At 37.3% G+C, this 25,090-nt stretch overlaps 2 protein-coding genes across 3 annotated transcripts in view; one reads left to right on the forward strand and one right to left on the reverse strand.

The window, feature by feature from the left end:
- Positions 1 to 170: 170 nt before the first annotated feature.
- Positions 171 to 1,876, reverse strand: srd5a3 (steroid 5 alpha-reductase 3). The gene is made up of 6 exons (XM_079639717.1): positions 1,860 to 1,876; positions 1,636 to 1,731; positions 1,402 to 1,553; positions 934 to 1,125; positions 586 to 688; positions 171 to 484 (listed from the first exon to the last, which is right to left on the reverse strand). Exons 3-5 carry the CDS (start codon positions 1,520 to 1,522, stop codon positions 594 to 596), a joined length of 408 nt encoding a protein of 135 aa, XP_079495843.1. The 5' UTR covers positions 1,523 to 1,553; positions 1,636 to 1,731; positions 1,860 to 1,876; the 3' UTR covers positions 171 to 484; positions 586 to 593.
- Positions 1,877 to 1,910: 34 nt separating this feature from the next.
- Positions 1,911 to 25,090, forward strand: part of kdr (kinase insert domain receptor (a type III receptor tyrosine kinase)) — a 34,655-nt gene continuing 11,475 nt past the window's right edge. Inside the window, exons 1-16 of one of the 2 annotated variants that reach the window (XM_079639715.1) lie at positions 1,911 to 1,949; positions 6,020 to 6,082; positions 13,337 to 13,433; positions 13,597 to 13,811; positions 15,078 to 15,199; positions 16,082 to 16,250; positions 16,519 to 16,655; positions 17,405 to 17,597; positions 17,794 to 17,911; positions 18,051 to 18,223; positions 18,426 to 18,582; positions 20,983 to 21,094; positions 21,622 to 21,730; positions 21,834 to 22,178; positions 22,364 to 22,510; positions 23,152 to 23,283. In XM_079639715.1, coding sequence (XP_079495841.1) covers positions 15,101 to 15,199; positions 16,082 to 16,250; positions 16,519 to 16,655; positions 17,405 to 17,597; positions 17,794 to 17,911; positions 18,051 to 18,223; positions 18,426 to 18,582; positions 20,983 to 21,094; positions 21,622 to 21,730; positions 21,834 to 22,178; positions 22,364 to 22,510; positions 23,152 to 23,283 — 1,891 coding nt within the window. In that variant the 5' untranslated portion in view covers positions 1,911 to 1,949; positions 6,020 to 6,082; positions 13,337 to 13,433; positions 13,597 to 13,811; positions 15,078 to 15,100. Of the gene's footprint in view, positions 1,950 to 6,019; positions 6,083 to 10,791; positions 11,057 to 13,336; positions 13,434 to 13,596; positions 13,812 to 15,077; positions 15,200 to 16,081; positions 16,251 to 16,518; positions 16,656 to 17,404; positions 17,598 to 17,793; positions 17,912 to 18,050; positions 18,224 to 18,425; positions 18,583 to 20,982; positions 21,095 to 21,621; positions 21,731 to 21,833; positions 22,179 to 22,363; positions 22,511 to 23,151; positions 23,284 to 25,090 lie in introns of those variants that run through there. The other variant, XM_079639714.1, reaches the window with a different exon arrangement.

Consider the following 25,090-nt stretch of genomic DNA (forward strand, 5'->3'; position numbering starts at 1 on the left):
ATTTGAAGTAATTTGCTGATAGTTCTTGTCAATCACCTGAGGTCAGTCTGTCAGGGCAAAGGTCAATTTCGCTCATGTTGCCCTGCATGTTTCTTACACATTAAACATGCATGAACCATGTATCAGCTGTTCCAATTTTTAGAGAGAGCAACTGAGATAAGCTATATTTTCATTTAATAGTTTATTTATTCATTAGGTTCATATTTTCATATAAAATGCATAAATCACAGGACAAATGGTATAAAAGCTTTGCGTTGACGTGGATATGTCTCAAACTTGCTCCTATAGTAATCATGGCAGAGCTGTGCAGCCAGTGCCTGGTTATAGAGTACATACAGTACCACCAGCCACCAAGTTAATGAACTGCAGCCACAACAAACACTCATGGCAACATAAATCAGAAGCTCAGCCAGGTAATGCGGACAAGAGACCAGCTCAAACCAGCCCCCACATGGCATCTTGTGGGCCAGAGTCTCTATTTTACCTGTATTGCATAGAGAGAACAAAGAATAATTTTTTGTTTAAAAAAAAAATATATTATATATATTTTAAGAATAATTTAAACAAACTCCAGTGGCTTCCTACCCGAGTTGTCAGTCCTCATCTTGGCCAGCAGTGAGAGGGACCAGTGCTGGAGGAGTGATGCCCCAATGAAAAGAAGAGTCCCGATTACATGATACCATGTGAGCTGTTTAAAGAGAGGAACAGCCCCTGACATTGCAGAGAGACACAAGTAGTAAAGTTCAGGGAAATATCCAGATAAATCTGGGCTGCTATATTCTAAAATATTAAAATATTTTTGGTCAATTTAACATGAATTAGGTTTGGAGTTTGCAATTTAAAGTGATTTTAGTAATATAAACAAAAAATAATTATAATATGAATTGATAATTATAATATGTGTTGATAGAATCTTAAATAGGATGTACTAACCTGATTGTGGCAAAGAGGCATTTAAACACAGAACAGTTAGTCCAAGTAGGACATAGTAGCCCAAACCAAATGCGTACTGGACTATATGGATCACACCATTAGAGAATACGCTGACAAACAGGCACTCCAATAGCCGTCTAAAGGAATGGACCCATAGTAGCACTTGTAAAAGCAGAATGGACAAATGTAACTCTGAAAATCACACATAATTAAGCATGTGAATATTCATTGGATGGTAAATGGAAAGTAACAGATCAAATTAAATAGTTATTCGTGAGAAATAAATAGTAATATGGGGTCTCCTTTAAAAAGTGTACACAAGGAGCTTTCAGACTTTTTCTCAGATTGTATTTTTTTTTTTTGTATGGCATAGTTGGTTACTACATTATTACGGTTTTAATATAGTAACATGCTGGTCATCATGTTGTAAGATAAAGTAAGATAAAGTTCAAAAGTTATTTGTAGTACCGTTCCAAGCATCTCTTGTTCTGCCAGTCAAACAACAAAGCGCGTCAATCAGCCAATCAGGGAGTGTCTCACTCATGACGACAGAACGTATGGTGAATAGTAGGAGCAGCCCATTCCACATGACAGACACCGCATAAAAATGAGTGAAACACCTAAAGAAAACATAAGAGAAAATGTTGAGCGCAAACCATGATATCTGGGGAATATACAGAACTTTAATTAATCCAAAATCACCTCTTTGATACGTCAAAAGCGAGCTGCCTGCTTGGGCGCTTGATGTGTTCCTTAGTTTTTCCATATCGGATTAAATCCTGAAACACGCCCTCGAGCCTGTTTGGCAGTTTCAACGAAAAAGTATAAAGGCAAAAGGCTACCATAAAACATAGTGTTAACAAAAACCATATAATATTAACTATTGCTATTGTATGCATCGCAGCAGCAGCACCATACTTCCGTACCTCGTGTAATTGTTCCGAAGGAAACAAATACTGGATGTTTTAGGTTCCACTGACAGACATTTGCTGATAGACCCCACGCTCTATGGTCAGGTAGGCTAATGTTCCAGACAATCTGGCATGATTAAACCCACTTAGAAGAAACATTATTGCACATCTCTCTGTATATATACAAAATCTTTTCATAATATTAAAATATATGAAAATTAATGTTTATTAACACAAGCTTTCGTTGATTATTCCCCACTGTGGATCAGAAAACTGGAGAAAAATAATTACAACACCTTGATACTAATAGTGAAAACATTACATGATACTAAAAGTTTCTAAACGATTTATCTAGACAGGGTTTAAGACAGGACTATGCCTTGGTCTAGATAGAATAGTTAATCATGGCTTTAAAAAATGGCTTTCTGAAATACAGCTGTCAGCTGTGGAATCAAAGAAAATTAATGCCTGGAAATCTATTTGTATAATTCAATGCAAATGAACAAGACCAATACAACAACTTCAGGTAAGAAATGGAGGAAGTCTAGAGCTACTCCTGGGCTAAATTGAGGTGGCATAGTCCAAGCAATCCATGTGTCTTCTCTGAAACACAACATTAATCTGAAGTTTAACCCACCTCCTGCAGGTTTAATTTAAACTATGGAGTAGCTCTATTCCACTGGAAAATCAGTTTTTTTTAAAACTCACGACTATGGCCCAATCCCAATTCTACCCCGTTCCCCTTCGTCTACACCTAACCCTTCGCCTTCCCCTTGACCTTTGAAACAGAGTGGGAAGGGGAAAGTGAACGCATAAGGGGTAGAATTGGGATTGGCCCTTAAGTCTAGGGCTATTTTAAACCATGACAGAGAAAGCAGATTTCGGTTAATCTGGTTTAAACAGCTATTTTAGTCTATGTTTAGGCCTACTCTCTGGGTCACCGAATCGGGCCCGTACAAGTACTACAATTTGCTAGCCTGGAAATCCAGACCTAAATCTGAAAGATTAATTCAAATTCAAATTGTGCTCTCGCGAGAACTCTGGATTTGCAGTTCTACATTATGAACACAAGGGGGCAGCAGGCTAAATATGTTTGGTCAGTAGTACTACTCTTAGAAAATAATTGGTTCACTGGATATATTGGTTAGATAATGTTTTTCTATCATCTACTCCCATACATAAAAGCGTTTTAGTCACAATTATGTTTTGATAAGGGAGCACATCTAATAATAATAATAATAATAATAATGCATTTTATTTATAGGCGCCTTTCTCAACACTCAAGGTCACCTTACAAAATCAACAATAAAACACTCAATACTCAATGCATTGAGTGTTTTATTGTTGATTTTGTAAGGTGACCTTGAGTTCAACGAGAACAAACATTATCATAACATAGTAAAACAACAACAACAGCAAAAAAGAATTAAAAATTAAAAACTAAAGAGAATCTGTCGTGTGATCCCAGAAAATCACTGCTAAAATACACAAAGACAAACCGACATCTCAAGTCTAGACTAGTATTAAAATATGTAATTTTCTGAGGATGTATCTAGTGCTTGTGGATGTTTTGACTCACAATAGTCTGAGTACATATCTATAGAGGAGAGTGTGGTAAACTGGTACATGTTAAAATGGTGGTAGCTAATATGTCAATATAAGAAAATAATCAGAGGTGGACAAAGTAGCTACACAACTTCATTACTTGAGTGAAAGTAGCCTACAGATAGCCTACTGGTCAAATATTACTCCATTACAAGTAAAAGTTGTAAAGACCAATTTTTTACTTAAGTAAAAGTACAGAAGTCTACTTTTTAAAAGTAGCCTACTGAAGTAAAAAAGTAAATGTCAATGCATTGTTTTATTATAGTTGCATTGTTATGTAATACTTACAATACCTGAATCTATGCCTGCCTACCCTCATCAATATCACATTTATTTCTAGAACACAGTTCCAGTAGTGGGATTGAATGTGAGATTGAATAAGTGCACTCAATAACGTCCACAATGGTTTCATACACCCAAATGGCTGTTCCCTCAAATAGTGCCCTATTTAAAGTTTTTTGGCTTTTATGAACATGTTAGCCTGTTATCTATAAGCTAGTGTGCTCCAAAACAATGACACAATTTGTATTTAGAAGACCAAACCCAACGTTGAAAGTGAAAATCAGGTTGATGTCAGAATCCAATGTCAGATTGACGTTAATTTCCAACGTTGGACAGACGCTGTATTGTGGTAGAAAATGAAAATCGAGTTGACGGCAGAAACCAACATCAGTCGGGTTCTGACATCAAACCGACGTCAGGTTCTGATGTCAATCTGACTTTCATTTCCAACCAAAATGCAACCCCTGCAACCAAAATCATCCCTTGATGTTACAACTTTCTACTTAAGGACCTTGACAGAAATGTAGTGGAGTAAAAAGTACGATATTTGTCTTTCAAATGTAAGTTTTCAGAAAAAATAATACTCAAGTAAAGTACAGATACTCAAAAAGTGTACCTATACAATAAAATGTACTCTGTTACTGTCCTCCTCTGAAAATGATTTATAGCATAGTGCCATAGAAATATGACATGAGTGGTCCAGTGACACAACTTCACAATTGATGTACAATCCCAGTCTAATTTTGCTGCACGTGTACTTTCATGGCCCATCCAATAAATAATAGTATTAGTGATTTAAAAAAAAAATGGTCACCAATACTTGTGTATTGTATTGTGACATGTATTACATCTGCAATCGTGTGTTTGTGTGTATGTGTGTGTGACTCATTATCTTTTACCTTTAATGGGGTTGTGATTTATAACAGGAAGTAAAGCAATAACCAGACTAGACAATATGCGTTTGTCTGTTTGCTTGCACAGTTTGCCAGCAATGCAAGGAAACCTCATTCCCCACTTATATGTGTGTTCAGTCAATAAAAGTGTGTGTGTGTGTGTGTGTGTGTGTGTGTGTGTGCGTGTGTGTGTGTGAGAAAGAGAACAAACCAAAACCTCTGAAGTATTTGAAGCCGTGTTTCCTATCTGAGGATGTGTGCAGTGTTTCCTGCCCCCTCCCGACTCTTCCTCGCTGTGCGCAGTGCTGGACCCTATTAAGATCTCTTCTGACACTCATTGTCACTTCTCTCCTCTTTCCATTCCTCTGTCCCATCCATCCATGCTGCTTCTCCACCCATCTTCCGCTCTGTGTTCCCCAAACACACAAACCCCTCACAAAACCTTTTCTTTACAGTAAATGCATCCATTCATTTTTCAAACCACTTCCATGTCTAGAATCGCACAATGTAAATGCAGAATATTGCAAAACATTTTCTAATTATTACCATTTCTAATTATTCCTCCACACCTTCTTGGACACCTGCTATAGGTTCTTTCTTATAATTTGATGATAGTAGACATTCTGACATATTAGTAAGCCACCATTTAACCCCATGTCGCCTTGAGGACAACTTAAGAAAAACATGCTCAGTTTACCACAAACACAGAACACATAAAAAACAGGGAAGACAGCTTTCTTCTCTTTTTGCGCTGTACAGTCATATTTTTACATTGACACAGACAGTTTCTTGAACTCAGCCATTCAAATGTATATTATTGACTTTGCTGTTCTGTTTGAAGACATAAATGGGCCCCCTGTTTTTCACCGCAGTTGCTTTTAACTTAGTGCCCCAGTATACAGTACACACAGCGCTGCCAGTGCCCACTCACTTAAAAATGTTGGGTTAAATAACCCAACGTTTTTTACTGTTCAGCTTTCTCTCCCCGTCACCGGTCTCGACGACGGGAGTTGAACATAGATGATCTTCGTTTTCGTTTTCTATCTTCGATTTCACTTATGACAAATTGCATCCCGTATTGATTCAACACACAGAGATATAACCCTAACTCTGGCATACACAGATATAACCCTAACTCTGGCAAACCACTTTCTCTTAATCCCCAAAACCACATTTATATGACTTTTCAGAAAGCCGCTTTCTCCAAAAACCTTGAATAAGCCATTTAGCACATAAACATGGTAGGTATTATTGTGCATTTATATGATTCAATAGGGATTTAAAGTGCTAATATGGTTAGATTGTGTAAACCATATTGCTCTCTCTCACTCTTTATTGTCTTTTGGTTGTCTGAATAGCTTAATTTTTCATGGTTTCCCCTGTTTTCTTTTCCAGTAACCAGTGCTGATGATGACAGAGCAGGAACTGGCACACCTTGACCAGGCCCATTGGGATGTGGTAGGCAATAGAGTATTAATTTATTACGTCATGGTTAAAATAAATCCGTCCCCCGCCTTTTTTCAGTCTCTCTATCTTTTTTCTTTTCTTTGTTTTACCTTTAGATTTATAACCCATCGTATGCTCACCTGCATCTTTCTTGCAATATTACATGAACTTAATAAATGATACATTCTACTCCATCCATTTTTATCCATCATTCATCACTTTTTTAATGTTTTGCTCTTTCCTATATCAAACAAACCAACACAAAGAGTTCCCTTTGAGGGCTTTTCCATGCCTACTGTTAGCACGAGTCCAAAAGATAGGAAGTGCTTTCTTTTTCCTGATCCCCTGCTCAGAGGGGGAAGTGTTTTAGGTGCTTCGACTCCCAGCAGAAATGACCAGGACAGGAAACATGTGGTGGTTGGAGACTCAAACTCTAACCCTTTTGATCAACAACCAAGACCCATAATGCATCAGTTCACAGTCCCTGCAACAACAACAACTAAAAAGAGACTATATGAGCATAAGTGTAAAGTTACTGCCTCTAAAGTATCAGACAAACCAGACATCAGTCATTTATACCTCCTATAGTCAGTGAAACCCCTTTTTGGAACCTTTATTTTTAAAGAGTGTCTTCATAATTAAGCCTCCCATTACATATGCACAAACTTATCACACCATAAATTGTGTAACCACTGTAAACAACCAACACTTGACCCAAGACTTGATATTGTCCGTCACTCATACACATGGCCTTAGTGCATTGTTTGCCTGGAGATGTCCTGTGTCATACGGCTTACTGTTACACAATAAAAGGTAACCCCCCCCCCTCCCTTTCCAGTTTTATCCTTTGGATCCACCCATATCCCACTGGCAGCTTCTCTGGGACATTCTCTCTCAGAAAAACAAGGGAGGTTACCACTACTCCGCCAGCCTCCTTACCTCCAGAGACGGGGGAACAGAAATACTGTTAATGATTGTCCTGTAACACTGCACAGTAGGAAACATGGCCACACAGATTGTTTACAGACAATGGAATGGTCAAAGTGTCTTCCTCTGCTAAATTAATCTGCTAGTCATTTACACATAAGCCAAAATGTAGCATTTATTTTACTAAATTATTCAGAAGGTGGTCCAAGTGGAGATATTCAATGAGTTTTGTATTTAAAAATGTACAGAATTTATTCTAATTATCCTGATTATTAAAAAACAACTCAAAATGTGCCATTCTGATACAATAATTAGTTCCATTTTTTCTGTTTGACTGAGATCAGTGAAAATGTCAATAAAAAGGAATTTCTGTCAGAAACCAAAATTGTCTTTAGCCCCTCTACTTTTAAAATACATATTTTTAACGTCTTTTAATAAATAAATAAAATGTGTTTTTTAATCGACATTTTGTGTCTTAGTGAAACATGGCAAAAAGAAAATGATTATCTTAATCTGAACATGTGTGCTCCATCTGGATATAAATATATCAACGTGCCTCGAGCCATTGGTAAAGGTGGTGGCCTGGCTGTGATATTTGGACCCAGTGTATCAGTTACTGTTATTGACGCTCCTAGTGTTTCATCGTTTGAATGTTTGGTTTTTAAAATCAGTGGTGTTTCACCTGTTCTTGTGCTGTTTATCTACCGTCCACCAAAACCTAATCCTGTATGTTTCTCTGAGTTTACGGAGTTGTTGACACTTCTTAGTCCACTCTGTCCTGCTATGGTGTTGACTGGTGATATAAATTTTCACATTGATAATCCTAATTGTGTTAATACTGTTACATTTTTGGACATCTTGGATGGTTTTGACTTTACACAGCATGTTACTTTTCCGACCCATAGGTTGGGCCATATTTTGGATGTGGTTTGCTCTGCTGGTGTTGATATTAAATCTCTGGATGGTATTGATATGAGTATAAGTGACCATAGACTTATTACTTTTGACATGAATGTCATGTCTTCACGAGCCATCTCTAAGCTCATTATTACATTTCGTAACATCAAGCACATGGATTTCACTCTCTTTTCTACTTCTCTCTCTGGTCTTCCCATTACTAATTCCGTTGAGCACTATAATTCCATGCTATCTGCACTTTTGGATGAGTCTGCACCTCTGCGTGAACGGGTTGTCACATTTAGGAAATCCTGTCCATGGTATACCCCTGAGTTGCGTTTAATGAAAGCTGCTGGAAGGCAATTAGAACGGCAGTACAAGAAATCTGACCTGACGGTACACCAATTTCTCTACACTCAACATCAGGCTGCCTACCATTCTGCTCTAAATACTGCCAGTAAAACCTATTACTCAAGCATCATTGGGAATGCTGCAAATAATTCCAAATATTTATTTAAGACTGTTGATAATCTTCTCAAACCAACTAAGGCCATTGTTCACTTCTCGGTTGACCAGTGTAATAAGTTTCTTCATTATTTCACTGGAAAGATTGAGGGCATATACAGCTCCTGAATCTCTATTACCCCAGTTGAGCCAGTTGATACTCAGCCTTTACATCCACCGAAATTTACCTTTTCGAACTTTGATTTTATTACAAGTACAGTTAAGTCTATGAATTCAACCACCAGTATTTTAGATCCGGTTCCCTGCTCAGTTATTATGAACTGTCTTGCATCAATCTGCCCTCATATGACTTCCATCGTGAATTTATCGTTGAGTTCTGGAATTATTCCTCCAGAATTAAAAATAGCTGCCATTACACCAGTCCCTAAGAAGCCTGGTTGTGATGTCTCTGATTTGTCCAATTACAGGCCTATTTCTAATCTTCCATTTCTAAAGTTCTGGAGCGTGTTGTGGCTGTTCAGTTAAATTATCACTTAACACTGAACAGTCTTCTTGAACCTTTTCAATCTGGGTTCAGAAAAGGGCATTGTACTGAGACAGCTTTAGTGAGGGTCATAAATGATCTTCTTATTGCGGCAGATTCTGCCTTATTAGACCTTAGTGCTGCCTTCGACACTCTATGTCACTCTTTGTTGCTGGACAGGCTGGAAAATTGGCTGGGTCTTTCTGGAGTAGTTTTCTTATTTAACTAATCGTGCCCAGTTTTTAAGCATGGGTATTCTTAAATCTGATACCGTGCCTATTCGACAGGGAGTTCCTCAGGGTTCAGTGTTGGGTCCAATTTTATTTTAACATTTACATGCTTCCACTTGGGCAGATCATCAGGAAACATGGCCTTGGGTATCACTGTTATGTGGATGATACGCAGATTTACATCAATATAGTCCTGATGTACATTGCTCATTAACAGCTTTGCATAGTTGTCTAGCAGAGATTAGTATATGGATGCAAAATAACTTCCTGAAACTGAGCGGCTCCAAAACAGAATTGATGCAGATTGGTACAGTGGCGGCTACTCGTAAGGCTGAGCAGATAAATGTGATTGTTGAATGTGATTGTAGCATGGTAATTCCCACTTCACAGATGTGTAATCTTGGTGTAATTTTTGATCCACAGTTAAGATTTGAAGCACATGTAAAACACATCTCTAAAACTGCTTTTTACCATTTGAGAAATGTAGCTCGACTTAGACCTTTTCTCTCCTTTGCAGACTCAGAAAGGCTTATACATGCCTTCATTACAACTATTAGACTAGTGTAATGCCTTGTTCTCTGGCCTTCCAGCTAAATCACTGAACAGGCTATAGTACATTCAAAACTCTGCCGCCCGGGTGCTCACTCGTACCTCTCCTCGTGAACACATTACACCGGTGCTTTCACAGTTGCACCGGCTTCCCATAAATGCGAGAATTGATTTTAAAATTCTAATTTTAACATACAAGGCACGATATGGGACTGCACCAGAGTATCTTTGTGATCTCATTAGCCCTTATACTCCATCACGTTCTCTCCGTTCATCTAACTCTCTTTTACTGCATCAGCCTGTGTGTAAGCTTAAGACCATGGGGGAAAGAGCCTTCTCACACAAAGCCCCCAAGCTATGGAATCTGCTTCCTCCGATAATCAGAAATGCACCAACGTTGGGAGACTTCAAAAGGTTGACTAAGACACATTTGTTTAAGGCTGCTTTTCCTTAATTGTTTTATTATCCTTGTTGTTTCTGTTTATTTTACTGTACGCGATTTGAGTTTCAGAAAAGCGCATTACAAATAAAATTATTATTATAACCCAATTTTGGGTCAAATATGGACAAACCCAAACGTTGGGTTAAAATTTTTATCAAAAAAATTCATATTTGACCCAAAATTGGGTTTAAACAACCCAGCATTTTTTTAAGTGCAGTTTTCAAAAATGTAACTGCAAAATAAGTATGTAACGTTCAAGATTAAAATAGAAATTGATCAAATGAATAAAAAAAGTATTTCCATATTCCTTTAACACTTTTGAATACCAACACCTTTAAAGAAAACTCTTAATTCTCCATTTTAAAAAAAATCCATCCAACTTTCTTTGGACCTTGATGATTAGGCTAAATCTTAATTGGGGGTTTAGAACCCACAGCCCACCGTGATTCTCATCCCGGCTTTAGGTATTTGTTTAGTGGAAATTGTGCATTTCCCATATCTTCACTTCTTGATTGAGTTAGGTCCCCTATCGTAATTGATCTCTGATAAAGTGATTTGGACTGTTCTGAAGGTCTTTGTTCTTGGGACCTTCGGCCTCTAGAGTCTATGGACATTAACAGAACGGTATTATATTGTATTAGCACACGCGCCCCTCCCTCGTCTTCCTGCCTATCAGCGCACTTTGGTCACGCGCACGAATCCATCAGTGAGCGCGCAACAGGTCTCAATCAGGGGGGAAACTCAGAACAGCACAAGGATTTATGTTCCTTTGAGGGTTTAAAAAAAAAACTATCTTAAAGTGCACAACTGTGTCGTATAATCGTGATGAGGAGTTAAGGAGTCTGCATTTTGGTTTCATGCCGGGACGGTCCAGCGTTACTGTCGGACGATGGCAAAGACATCTTATGTGCTTTCTCTCGTCGGCATCCTCTTAACCATCAACTTGGTTATAGGTATGACATGCACATCTAATTAAATACTCAAATGCTCACATCATCATTGTTGTGTTCTAGTGTCCATTACCTTTCTCATCATTACATTAATCTCATTGTTAATTGGCAATTGAACGCATGTTTGCAGTTGCTGAGTTTCAGCTCATATAGGCTATAGGCATATGCATGATAAAATCTTGTATTAAAATGTTTAGTGTAGCCTACCTTTAGTGTAATGTTAAGGCCTACACCTGTTGTTGAGTTGAAACAACTGTAGCTATTTTTTATCACTGTCCCCCGTAATTGTATCTGTAGTAGGCTAAATAGTAGATATTTTTAGAATAGCCTACGAAAAAAAAAAAATGCTCCTGCGATTGGCCTAAATTTTAAAGTGATTCATAATTTTTATTTATTAAAAACAAAGATTATTCATAGGCCATACTATTTAAAAAAAAATGCTACAGTTAAAATAACGGGAATAAGCATCCACAGAATTCCATGCACAAATTTTAACATTTGTTTAAAGATTATTTTAATAAGTTATGTACAGTTTTTTTTATGTTGCCTTTATTTTATTTAGTTATAGCTGTATTTTAGTGTTGTGTTTTTCTAATGGTGTTTTGTGTTTGTTTGGGAAACATGTGCTCTGCCTATTGGTTAGCCTACAATTGTAGAAGTCAGTTTAGATCAAATGTAATCTGGTGGTTTTACATAATTTAATCAGTTGTCAGGACATTTTATATAGCATATAATGCTTTGCATGTTAAATTACGCAGTACTTGTAACATTGTCGCGGTATTGTTGCTTTTTAAAGTAAAGAGCCAGAGCTTAAATTTATACACCAGATTTAGGAGCTAACATTTAGGCTATGTGACAAAAAATACGAGTTTCAGTAGCCTATAAAATGTTTTTTTTTTTTTTTCAAACTGGGATCTAGTGAGAGATTTTTGCTTTTGGAAAAGTTAAAAATAAAACCTCCTATTCTTTCTTGCCCTTATCTTGTAATTCCTTCAGTTCGCTCTTATTCATCAGATACAATTAAGCCTTTGCCGCCATTGTTTTTTCAAATGCTTTCAGTGTCTGGCCATTTAATGTTAAAACAAACAGTTGAATAAGAAAGTCTCCATGGAGTGCATGTATTTGAGCATGATTGTGTGTGCCTGTAAGAGTGTGTGTTCCCAGTTCTAGTTCCTCTGGAGCAGGAATCCCACCTCAGGTTTTGGTGCGCGGGGCCATTTAGCCTGGCCCCGGCCCATCTGCCCAGGCTTCCTGTTTTGACACATCCAGGCCTCTTGTGTTGCACTTGCAGCACCAGTGGAAAAAAATCCCAGGGTCCCACATCAAACTGCTCTATGCCATTCTGTGCTGATCATACACGTCTACATCCCTTACTGTATATCCAATGTAAAACCAGGCCAGGCAACGGACATGCATTCATGGTCCTCACCGCTCTTGTGCACTCCTGATTGACTTTGTGAATCCATGCTTATGCACAGAGACAAGCAGTGTTTGACTGTTAGTTTTCAGTGGCTGAAAAATGTTTTGACTGCACTTTTCTCAGACATATGTAGATTTAAGCTGTAGATTTAGCCTGATGGTCGAGCTAAAGCTGTCAAAATGGCTTTCACACAGTCACTTTATGTGTGTTACAGGCATAAAGATAAAAAGAGAAAAGGGAGTCTTCTTTTAGATGAAGATGGATCTAAAAGCGAGTTTGTTAATAAACTAAATTGTTCTGGGATTAAAATTAACCATGTTAAAAGCACTAGCGAGATCCCAGGAAAGGTGCATGTTGTACACCTCATAACGTTTATTTAGTCTTGATGTTAATGTGATATATTACAGCCATATTCTCAGTGGTTTATTGCTCTGAGGATGGCGGTCCTATAGTGTGTTTAGTTTTAATGTGAAATATTGTTATATGTTGTCTAGATTAAAATTTACTCTGGATGTTTTGTGTTTTTCTTGGTTTAAGCTGGTTTAATAAAATAAAATAAGATAAACAGCAGAAATCTGGTAACATTTGTTTCTTTATTGCACTTCTTTATATATATTTATAGCATACTCTATATTTCTTTATAGCATAACATTCGTATATTTTTTATTAATAAAAAAAAACATTTCATCCAGACCAAATAAGTTATTTGCATTAGTAATAAATTAGACCAGTCAGTGTAAGAGTATATGAATATATTATCCACTAAAGTCCTGATTTAAATCACTCAGTGATTTTAATTGTATGCGAGTAAATGTTTATTCTTTAACAAAGCATTCTGGATGTATTTTGTTCTTTTCTTGTAGCGATAGAGCTCAGGTTTGTGCCGGATCCTCCAACCTTAAACATCACTGAGAAAACTCTCAAAATCAATGCTTCAAATACACTGGAGATCACGTGCAGGTAAGCGTTGCTTCTGGAGAAGAGCAGTTCTGTCTGTACCTTTTACTCATAAGCTGGGAAAGGGTGCTGCTTTAACTATTTGATTTCTGATGGTAAAAACAGAAAGTAAAGAATGTCATTTTTGTTTTTAATTACATTTATGTCTTTTCTACCTGTTACACAGGGGGCGGCAGATCCTGGAGTGGTCTACACCTCACAACCGAACCCGTTCTGAAACCCGGCTGACCACATCAGACTGTAGTGGTGATGGACTATTCTGTAGCACTTTAACGCTCTCCAAAGCAGTAGCCAATGAGACGGGAGAGTACCGCTGCTTCTATAAAAGCCTTCCCAAAGAAGATGGGAAGACTTCTATATCTGTATATGTCTTCATACAAGGTATGATTTTCATGTGTAATCTTGTTGGACAAACTTTCCACAAAAAGATGAGCACATTTTTCATAGTGTTCCCACTCTCTCTCACACTGTCTTCCAGAGCAAGTCGGAATGTTACCAAAATATGTTCAACGCATACTTCCTTTGTTGTTTTCAGGATAACCTTCTGACCTCCTCATTCTTCATAACCTCTTCACTCTAGTGGCACCACCACATTTTACTTCCCCTTTTGACCTGTAAACTGTTTGTCCAGACAGACAAAATATATAGGAATTGGTTTGTTTTAAAGGAACGCGGCAACTTTTGGGGACTTTAGCTTATTCACCGTATCCCTCAGAGTTAGATAAGTCCATATCCTTTTTCATCTCCGTGCGTGCCGTAACTCTGTCTGACGCACCCACTGCTAGCCTAGCTTAGCACAAAGACTGGAGGTAAACGGCTCCAGCTAGCATACTGCTCCCAATAAGTGACTAAATAACGCCAACATTTTCCTATTTACATGTTGTGATTTGGATAGTCACAGCGTGTACAAATAACAAGGTCACATGAGACACAGCCATCTTCTAACCGTATACATACTGGGAACTATATTCTCAGAAGGCGAAGCACTGCTACTTCTGCGGAGTGATTAGCGCAACACTCTGAGCGAACTCTCTGCTCCTCACCACGGGGCTTCTCAGGCGCTGCGAGCAAATCACTCCGCAGAAGTAGCAGTGCTTCGCCTTCTGAGAATATAGTTCCCAGTATGTATAAGGTTAGAAGATGGCTGTGTCTCATGTGACCTTGTTATTTGTACACGCTGTGACTATACAAATCGCAACATGTAAATAGGAAAATGTTGGCACTTATTGGGAGCAGTATGCTAGCTGGAGCCATTTACCTCCAGTCTTTGTGCTAAGCTAGGCTAGCGGTGGGTGCGTCAGACAGAGTTACGGCACGCACAGGGATGAAAAGGGTATGTATGGACTTATCTAACTCTGGCGGATACGGTGAATAAGCTAAAGTCCCCAAAAGTTGGCGTGTTTCTTTAAGTTGCTTGTTTTTAAGTGGTTGTGTGTGAACTTGCACTTCATTTAATACCCATTCACATTTGATAATCAGGTTTCATAACTGTTTGTTAGTAGTGTCATATATCTATCAAAAGAGTGTATTTAGTATAAAGATATGCGAAATTATACTAGATTATGGCAACTTCATCTTTTCGGCGTGTGGTTTGTAAATATCTGGTTGTTGGTCAAGTATAAATACCAGACATGCCTATGTTTTTAGATTATCGGACGCCATTTGTCCGAATGGCTCAAGATTATGATGTGGTGTTCATTCGGGAGGGAGAACAGGTGGTCATTCCTTGTCTGGTATCTGTGGAGAACCTAAATGTCACACTGTATACAGTGAGTATCTCTACACACACATACCCTACTGTAAAAAGTGGGGCGCTATTTCAATTTGATCTAACCCTATTTAGTTTTGTCTGTGTAATTTAATGTATTTAGGATGATTCAGTAATGTTAAATAATATTTGAGACTTAAAAACGATTTAGATGTTGTTATGTTGTGTACATAACTTTGAGTGGGTTCAGCAAAGATCCTCCAAATCACACAAACTACATTATTGTTCACAACAAGTTTGGGTTCTGTAAGATAGTTTATGTTTTTGAAAGAAGTCTCTGCTGCAAGGCTGCATTTATTTGATACAATAAAGAAGTAATATTTTGAAATAATACTACAATTTAAAATAACTGTTTTCTATTTGAATATATTTTAAAATGTAATTTATTCCTGTGATGGCAAAGATTAATTTTCAGCATCATTACGCCAGTCTTCAGTGTCACATGATCCTTCAGAAATCATTCTAATGTGCTGATTTGCTGCTCAAGAAACATTTATTATTATAATCAATGTTGAAAACAGTTGTGCTGCTTAATATTTTTGTGGAAACCATCATGCATTTTTTCATTCTTTGATGAATAGATTTTTTTTGTAACAGTGTAAAGGTTTTGCGTCCTTACTGAATAAAAGTACTTGTTTCCTTGAAAGAAGAATCTTACTGACCCCAAACTTTTGAACAGTAGTGAACATTGTGAAGTTTTCTTTTTCAAAATGATTTAAATGTAGCTATATGTATAGGTATTTTCAGTTGACTTCAGATCCATATATATATGTGAAATGTATGACTATAAAATATTTAGTGCTTACTCATCAAAGATCCCTGTCTTGTGTGATTCGCTGCCGGTGATATGATGTGAAGAATGTTTGTGGTGTCTGCCCAACAGAAGTATCCAGTAAAAGAACTGACCACTGATGGGAAAGAGGTCATCTGGGATAGCAAGAAGGGTTTTATCCTGCCTAGTCATGTGGTCAGCTATGCTGGTGTGGTCTACTGCCAAACCATTATTCGAAACGAGACCTATCAGTCCTCACCTTACATTGTGGCTGTTGTAGGTAAGCAAAAAAAAAAAAAAAAGTTCATTTGGGCAGATGATTGTTGCTTGTAGTACAGTATGAGGCTTGTATATGTGACCTATCATTTATTTCAGTTTTGCAAGCATGTCATAAATTGATCAAACTTTTGTTTTTGAGGAGGCGAGATTGCATGTTTCAGAATCATTTGTTGAGACTGTATACCGTCTGGTGTGAGATCAGCTGCCCTGGTCTCAAGAGAACAATGCTCCACCCGGCACGTCCCTTACACCCCTTCCCTCTTCCGCAGGATACAAGATCCATGAACTCACCCTGAGTCCAGCTCATGAGAGGCTGACGGTAGGGGAGAGGCTAATGTTGAACTGCACCGCTCACACCGAGCTCAATGTGGGAATCGACTTTCAGTGGACCTTCCCACATGAGAAGGTCAGTGACTTAGAGAAATGTTCAATACAAGTTAACCTCAGTCGGCAGCATTTGTGGCAAAATCTTGATTACCAAAGAAAAGAACTAGGCCAGCCCCTGTTTTTTTTTACTTGTCTCCTTCCTGTTCTCTACATAAGTTTCACAATGTCCGGCGATGGAAAAACTACCAGAAACAGTCTAAACAAAAAATGTCTGCTATGTCTTTATTGACTTGTATTGACCCACATCCTTTAAAATGTATCATCAGCCAGTCTTCTGTGTGACTGTCAATATCTGGCTACTTAGTAGGGGTTACACAGACTAGTCGACTTTAATGCTTTGCCATCACGCTTTAAGCTTGACGTCGTCTAGTTGCTGATCGTGGCCTATAGAGGGCACAGCAGGATAAGAAATCTTTCCACTTTCCACTAAAAAGTAAACTTTAATGCTCCGTTTCCAACAGTTAAAATGACAGATAAATGCATATTCCAAGAGCGCTCCACAAGATATGTTTGATTATACCATCTGGATGCTCAAAATTGATCAGGTGAATGCACGTTTTAAACAGTACACAGAAGTTAATCACCGTTCTAAACTAATGCGCTGAAGCATTGTAACACACATACAGACAGTAGCTCACACATCACTTTCAATTCAATTCAAATCAATCCAGTCCAGACCAGTTCAGCTGATTTTGTTGAATTGCAGTTTCATAAATAACATCATGCATTTCTCTGGTGGATTTAAGCCGTCTCTCTCACCTCCTGCAGAGAAGTGTCAACAGCTCAATGCCAAAGTCACGCTATGAGACCAGGTCCTACAAGAAGAAGCTGTGGAACTCCTTAGAACTGTCCAATACGCTCATTGTAGAGAATGTGACCATAAATGACACAGGAGAGTATATATGTACAGCCTCTAGTGGTCAGATGCACAAGATTGCCCGAGCATCCCTCATCGTATATGGTATGTACTTTTAGGAATAACCACTTAGCAACAAACAAAAAAGCATTATACAGTATCATTTAAAAGATTAGTGTTGCTGGCACACCAAGGCCAGTTGCTGGCATATGGTAGCATAAAGACCATGTGTTTTACAATACAAATAATACAAAAATACGTTTTAATAGCATTTGCTCTAACATATCGATTGATATTTCAGAGAAACCATTTATAGCGCTCAATGATCAGTTGTCGCAGACTGTGGAGGCAAATGCTGGCCAGGAAGAGGCAAAAATCCTTGTTAAATATTATGCCTATCCAGAGCCTTCTGTCAAGTGGTAAGTGGAGTGTTACTTGTGTGTATGTACATATGTGTACTATGTATATACAATATATATCTATAAAGAATAGATTAGAACTGTCTGTGCAAATCAGACTGAATTTGCATTAAGCTTTCTTTCGCTCTTGTCCATCCAGGTATAAGAATGATCAGCTGATAGTGTGGAAGGATGAGTACAGGATGAAGCCTAACAGAGGATCTCTCACTATATATGGTGTTACAGAGAAGGATGCTGGGAATTATACTGTTATCATGACAAATAAGATTACCAAGGAGGAGCAGAAAAGAACATTTCAACTATTGGTTCATGGTAATGAATCTTCTCTTCTCTTCTCTTCTCTTCTCTTCTCTTCTCTTCTCTTCTCTTCTCTTCTCTTCTCTTCTCTTCTCTTCTCTTCTCTTCTCTTCTCTTCTCTTCTCTTCTCTTCTCTTCTCTTCTCTTCTCTTCTCTTCTCTTCCTTGACTGTACTAACTTGACTTGACTGTATTAACTTGTATGTTTATATGTTCAGTTCACCCTAAGATCTTTGAGAAGGAAGTGCCGTTGGATCGTGATGTTCATATGTACGGCAGTAGTCCTACACTCAGATGCACTGCTAGCGGAGGATCCAGCCCTGTCACAATCAAATGGCAGTGGATGCCCAGAGAGGACTGCCCAATCAGATTTCTGTAAGTCATATGCCACATGATTTGATCCTGTCTTCTTGTTTTGATTCAAATGTAACCTGTGTAATACAGCTAAGAATTTAGACTGTCAAAAAAAGTTTTGTCAGATAATGTTCGATAAATCGGCTTCATGTGGTAACATCTAAATTAACTGGTCAAAATATTACTGAATATAACTCAATTAACATGACTAAATTAGGTTAGACAATTGAAAGTCATTTTAAGTTTAAGTACGTAAAAAATTATCCCTAAGATATCAGTTGCACATACCCACATTTTACAGTGGTAAAAAGTAATTTCAAAAAATAAGTTTTACCAACATATTATTTTTTGCTTCAATGCAAAGTGCTAATTTCATCTTTACTCACATTGTATTATATTATAATATCTAATATTAAAAATATCTAACATCTTAGCTTGGTAAAAAACAAAATACAGAGTGGCATAGTGTACATACACCAACATACCTAAACATGTTTCTTGTTCTCTCGTTTCTTTACATTTCTGCATTTTCATATCTACTCTGCGTCTATATTACTGTAAATATTGTTTCTCTTGAATGACAAATTGTTCGTGATATTCCTCATTTGTACTTTCCTTGATAAAATGCGATCTAAATGCTGAAACGCGTAGATCACAACACAAACTGAATTTCCTCATGGCCCCAAAAACATTTACCTGTAGCAAAACCTGTCATTCAGAAAGAAAGCTATAAATTAAACGTTTCTTCCTGTATTTGTATGGGGGAAGTCATTTACCTTGTTTAGGTTGATGACAATATCGTTAGTCATTGTTTTTGCTGACAAAATATGCACTGAATAAAAATGTTTGCAGGTGCTGATTTGCTCAGTGCTTTGATATATTTGTGTGGTTGGATTATCTATTAATTCCAATAGAAAACATATAAGAACAGTGCTAGCATATTTGTTGCTGGCATTCATTTCAATCCATTCATCTTGATGTGCTCTAATTGGGCATTCATCCGGAAACAACTGTTGTGATTGGGCCAAAAAGAGAGGACTTAGAAATCAGTACTGTGTACTTTTGGTTGACTTGTGACTTTGATTGGCAGCATGCATCACATAACATCACTTCCAAGGATGTTGTGATCATGCAATGAGTGTTCAGGGCCAGGCATTACACGAGCCTTATCTTCAGATTGCAGCCTCACCTACTTCCGTAGTCCTCATCACAACTTCCTGTTGTTCTAAAAGCAGACACATTCAAAACCTGTGTCCTTGATCAGACATGAAAATAACACAATGTCTGTCACTGTATCCTACTAAAAAGAGTTCAACCTCCTCCTCACCTTTCATTGCGGCTTTTATGTGACCTTTTGTGTTTGTCTTTTTGGCAACACTTTATTTTAAGGTGACATTGTTAGTTACTACAACCCTAACCGTAACTCTGTAGTAAGTACATACAGTTAATTAATATTACTCAGTACTTAGAGTAAGTACAATGTAACTACGTCACCTTAAAATAAAGTGTAACCCCCCCCCCCACCTATCTCTTTTTCCTTTTTCCTCTCTCCTCTCTGTTCTCTGTCTCGTATTTCATGGCCAACCTAAGTCTAAACCCGAAGTCTGTTTATTGACATGGCATATAATATTCCTATTGCTCATCTTAAATTTGTGTGGCAGAAATGGAATTACTGTACTTTGGATTTGAGAACAGTTATGGGATGGTCTAAATTTAGGCCGTTAATAATAGATGCATTGTTTAGGATCCAGTTGAATGTTTTTCCGTTTTTCCTGTTCCTGCTGGAGATGTGTAGATAAATAGATGTTTATTTTTTGTTTTCTCTTTTGAGATGGATCCTCAATTGTAAAATGTTAATACAAAATGCTTGTTTTTCCATAATTCAAATTTTTTTAATTGTAACATTTATTTTTATATGAATTATTTATAAAAAAAAAAATGTATAAACTGTTTTTTTCAGGGTCTTTTAATGAATAAAATGTTAATAGAACGAACAGCATCAATTTGAATTTTTATTTTTTTTACATTATACATGTCTTTATTGTCACTTTTAATACATTTAATGCATCCTTGCTGAATAAAAGTTAATTTCTTAAAGTAAAAAATCGTAGTGACCCCAAAACTTTTGAATGGTAGTGTTTACATTTATGCATTTAAGAGAGAATTTTATCCAAAGTGACTTACTGGAAGACCATTATCAATTCTTCACAGAGCCAACAATATTCATACTACCGGTACACTATTCATAGTGTGCAATATTTTAAATGTGTTTCGCAGACCTGGAAAATATGAACATTTACAAAGTATTTCAAAGTAATTTATACATTTTTAAATAATAATAATTGTATATTATTATTATTGTTGTGACAAAAAAAAATCAAAATAATAAATAACTTTTAATGCTTTATCTTTTACTCTCAGACCAAAGTCAGACCAGACTGAGATTAACTGTGACAAATGGAGGGAGATATCAAACCACACCGGGAAGAATCCCATCATCAGCCCCACATCTGTCATTGAACGCTCTCTTAAGGTAAACCAGTACTGTGCTGTGTTTAGCTCAGCCTTCAAACCTGCAAAGAAAATTTAATAAATTGTAAGCATATATACAGTTGGTTCATAATGTCTGAGACTGGGATTCAAAATCGAATTTAAACCTGGTAATAAGATGTAAAGTAAATAAGAAATAGTTACGATCCATATTTCTAGGTCACTAATCAAATAAGCAAATGTATTCTGCTTTGTACAGACAGTCAGATATACTTGCTTCTATTGAAGCTCAATATGCTCTTTGGAAATACTCAAATCATGCTTGAGTTCTCGCAGCTCGAGTACAGCTGTCATTAAAGCAAAAAGACAAACTAAATACAAAGACATTTCAAAATGATGTACTTTTTTTTAAAATGTAATTTAATTTTCTGATTTGTAATGAAAATGCAAAAGGGGTCTGATACTTTTGGACCCCACTGAATTAGTGGTTAATCTTGGTGAATCTGGTTATAATTATATTTTTTATAATCATCCACCACCTGTTTTGATATACTGTGTGTTCTCACATAGACTATCAGCTCATTGAAGATCCAGAAAGCAGTTGATCATGCCCTCTACAGGTGCCTTGCCACCAATAAGATGGGAGAAGAAGAGCGAGTCATTGTATTTCAAGTAACTCGTAAGTGCTTCCAAACCAGAAACAATCTCCTCTGTACATCCCAAATTAACCTATTGCAATCGAATCAAATCTGAACTTTTTGTTATTTTTGTCATCTTCACAGGTTTCCTCAACCTAAGCGTGCTCCCCTCCAGCAGCCCCATTGAGGGAGAGGATGTGGTAATGCGCTGTGTAGCCGACCGACTGCTGTACTCTAACTTACGTTGGTATCGGGTAACAAACGAAGCCAACGCTGATGTCCCTCCAGCGGCCGTGCCCTGTGATACCCTCACCTTGTCACCTTTCCACCAGCCCAATGTCACCATATCAGGCCTGCAGGGCACCAATGCAACGCTGGACCTGCCCATACCCAATGCCACTTTGATGGACCAAGGTCTGTACGCTTGCCAAGTGGAAAACGTGGGCACCAGTGAGAGAACCTGCTTACTTCACAACCTCAAGCTCAGAGGTTAGTCCATAGCTTTACATAGTGTTCAGGAAATGTGTTTAAAACATTATTTGTGTAATTTAATTAGTTCGGTGATGAAATTACACACTTAATGGACTATATATAATTCCAGCTTGCTTCAGTTTGGTTTGTTCAGATGGGACATATTGCAGCTTGAATGTACATCAGTTTATATCTTTCCGCAGCTCTTGAGATGTCAAGAATTGTGACCAATCTGACCAACCAGAGAGTGAATGTGAGTGACTCTACCACTCTAGAGTGTGAGGTGACCGGCACACCAACCCCTACTGTAGTTTGGACTAAAGACAACCAGACCGTCATGGAGGGATCAGGTGCGCAAAATAAAACATCTGTAGATGTACAAAAATTGATAGGTGTAAGAATAAACAACCCTCTCTATATCCTCAGTATTGTTTATGAAGACTGGGACAATTCTTTAAAAGGGATAGTTCACTTTAAAATGTAAATTCTGTCATCATATACTCACCCTCAAGTTGTTTCAAACCTGTATGAATTTCTTTCTTCTGCTGAACACAAAGGAAGATATTTTGAAGAAAGTCAGTAACCAAACAGTTAACTGGTCCCATTGACTTCCATAGTAGGAAAAGAAAAATACTATGGAAGTCAATGGGACCAGTTAACTGTTTGGTTAACTGGTTAACCATTTACAAAGTCGATAAGTGTATGATCCGTAGAGATTTAAAATCTGTTCATACATGTAGTGTATTCCAGCTTTTAGTTTGCTTCTCAGATCTGTTTCACATGTTGAAGGCAAATCTGATTTGAAATACTATTTTAGTTTGACCACTATTCTAAGGCTTGAGTCAATTATTCGTTTATTGTTAAGCTACACTAACACCAAACTGATTTTATGATGAGATTCGGTGTGTGCTTTACAGAAAAAAAATGATCGGCTGAAACTGTCTCTGAGGAGTGACTAGTTTAGTGACTTTTCTTGCTTTTCTGTTGTCAGGTGTGATTCTGAAAAGGTCAAATCGTGTCTTGACCATCCAACGGGTGAAAAAAGAGGACAGTGGTCTTTACATATGTACAGCCTGTAACCAGCTGGGCTGTGACTATGACGAGGCTCATATCAGTGTGGATGGTGAGTCTGTAGACAAAGCTAACTGCTTGATTTATTTGTAAAAAATTTTGAAGATAGCGCAGTTAGGACATTTTTTTCTCTAAAGTTGTGCAGAATTTTTATATAATTTATTTTTGGAATATTATAATTGCCCCCTATGTCTAACACTCATCGATCTTGATATTATGATTTAGTCTTTCTCTTTACAAATATATTAATGGTAGTTATTTTTGCCACATATAAACTACTATTCAGAAGTTGGGAGTTGTAAGATTTTTTTAAATGTGTTTGCAAAAAGTCTCTCATGCTCACTAAACATCCATTCACACAGAACGTTTTGCATTCCACTGCGCTGCTTTTCCATTGTTTTTCTATGTAAACATGGGTTTGACCATTTGCTCGTGTCTTGCATCTTTTGCAGCATCTCACGCATGAAACGCCATTCTAAAAAACGGTGTTAAAAGAAGTTCAACTTTTAAAAAACACGTCTCAAGAGTGCATTTTTTTCCCCATTCCTCTGACCCGCGACTCGTGTTTTTAACCACAAAAACGTGTTCTGTGTAAATGGTCTTTAAGGCTGCATTTATTTGCTAAAAAAAACCCCAGTAAAACAGTAATATTTAATAGTAAGTTAAAATAACGGTTTTCTATTTTAATATATTTAAATTGTTTATTTATTCATGTGATGGCAAAGCAGAATTTTCAGCATCAGACAGTACTCCAGTCTTCAGTGTCACATGACCCTTCAGAAATCATTCTAATATACTGATCTGCTGCTCAATAAATTGATTGATTATCATCATTGTTGAAAACAGTTGTGCTGCTTAATATTTTTATGAAACAGTGCTACTTTAGTGCTACTTTAGTGCTACTTTAGTGCTACCCTCCCCCCCCCAATAGAAAAAAACATTTATTTGAAATTTTAATCTTTTGTGACATTATAAATGTTACTTTTGATCAATGTAATGCATCATTGATAAAAAAATATATATTATTGACCCCAAATGTTTAAACGGTAGTGTAAATGTTTCTTATACCAAAACATGGCATGTATAGTTTGTCAGTTTTGAAGGGAGGTGTGAAGGTAGCCAAACTATTAAAGAGACGTTCAGAGACGTGCCATGGGTGTGAGGCAAGCTCAGTCTCCCACTGACTTTTATCCTCTTTGAGATTTTGTTTTAATCAAGACCCTGTGGCAAAAATAGCTCTCTTTTTAGTCCGTCAGGAAGGGGGCTCTGTTAGTGTACATCCTTTAGGGAGTGCTAAAAGAAAACAAAGCAAAATCCCAGAACACATATAAGAGAGACGTCACCCCCCCCCCCCCCTCTCTCTCTCTCGCTTTCATTCTCATTCTCATTCATTATATATATATATATATATATATATATATATATATATATATATATATATATATATATATATATATATATATATATATATATTTGTCAACATTTGAAGTGGATCAAAACCTTTCATCAAAGTTGTACATGAATTTTGAACAATACCCGTTCTTGTCTTAGGACGACTTTGATTAACTTTTTTGATCCACTTCAAATCTTGACTATATACTGTTTAGCACACACATCTATCTCAGTGACTTGCATCTTTGTATGGGTCCGTCTCTTGCCTCACACACATAAAGGACAGAGAGCACCGAGACATACTCCATGTGTACGTGACTACTCTCTCGACATCACTCTTTCTCATTGTCACTGCAAATGCGACTGTCAGGCGGCAGTCATATTCACTAACAGCACTGTTCCCGCAAGGAGAAAGAAAGAGTGAAAGAGAGGAAGGGAGAGAGAAATAAACTAAATAATCGCCATGG

This window comes from Phoxinus phoxinus (genome assembly GCF_949152265.1).
Source record: "Phoxinus phoxinus genome assembly, chromosome: 16".
Classification (NCBI taxonomy): domain Eukaryota; kingdom Metazoa; phylum Chordata; class Actinopteri; order Cypriniformes; family Leuciscidae; genus Phoxinus; species Phoxinus phoxinus.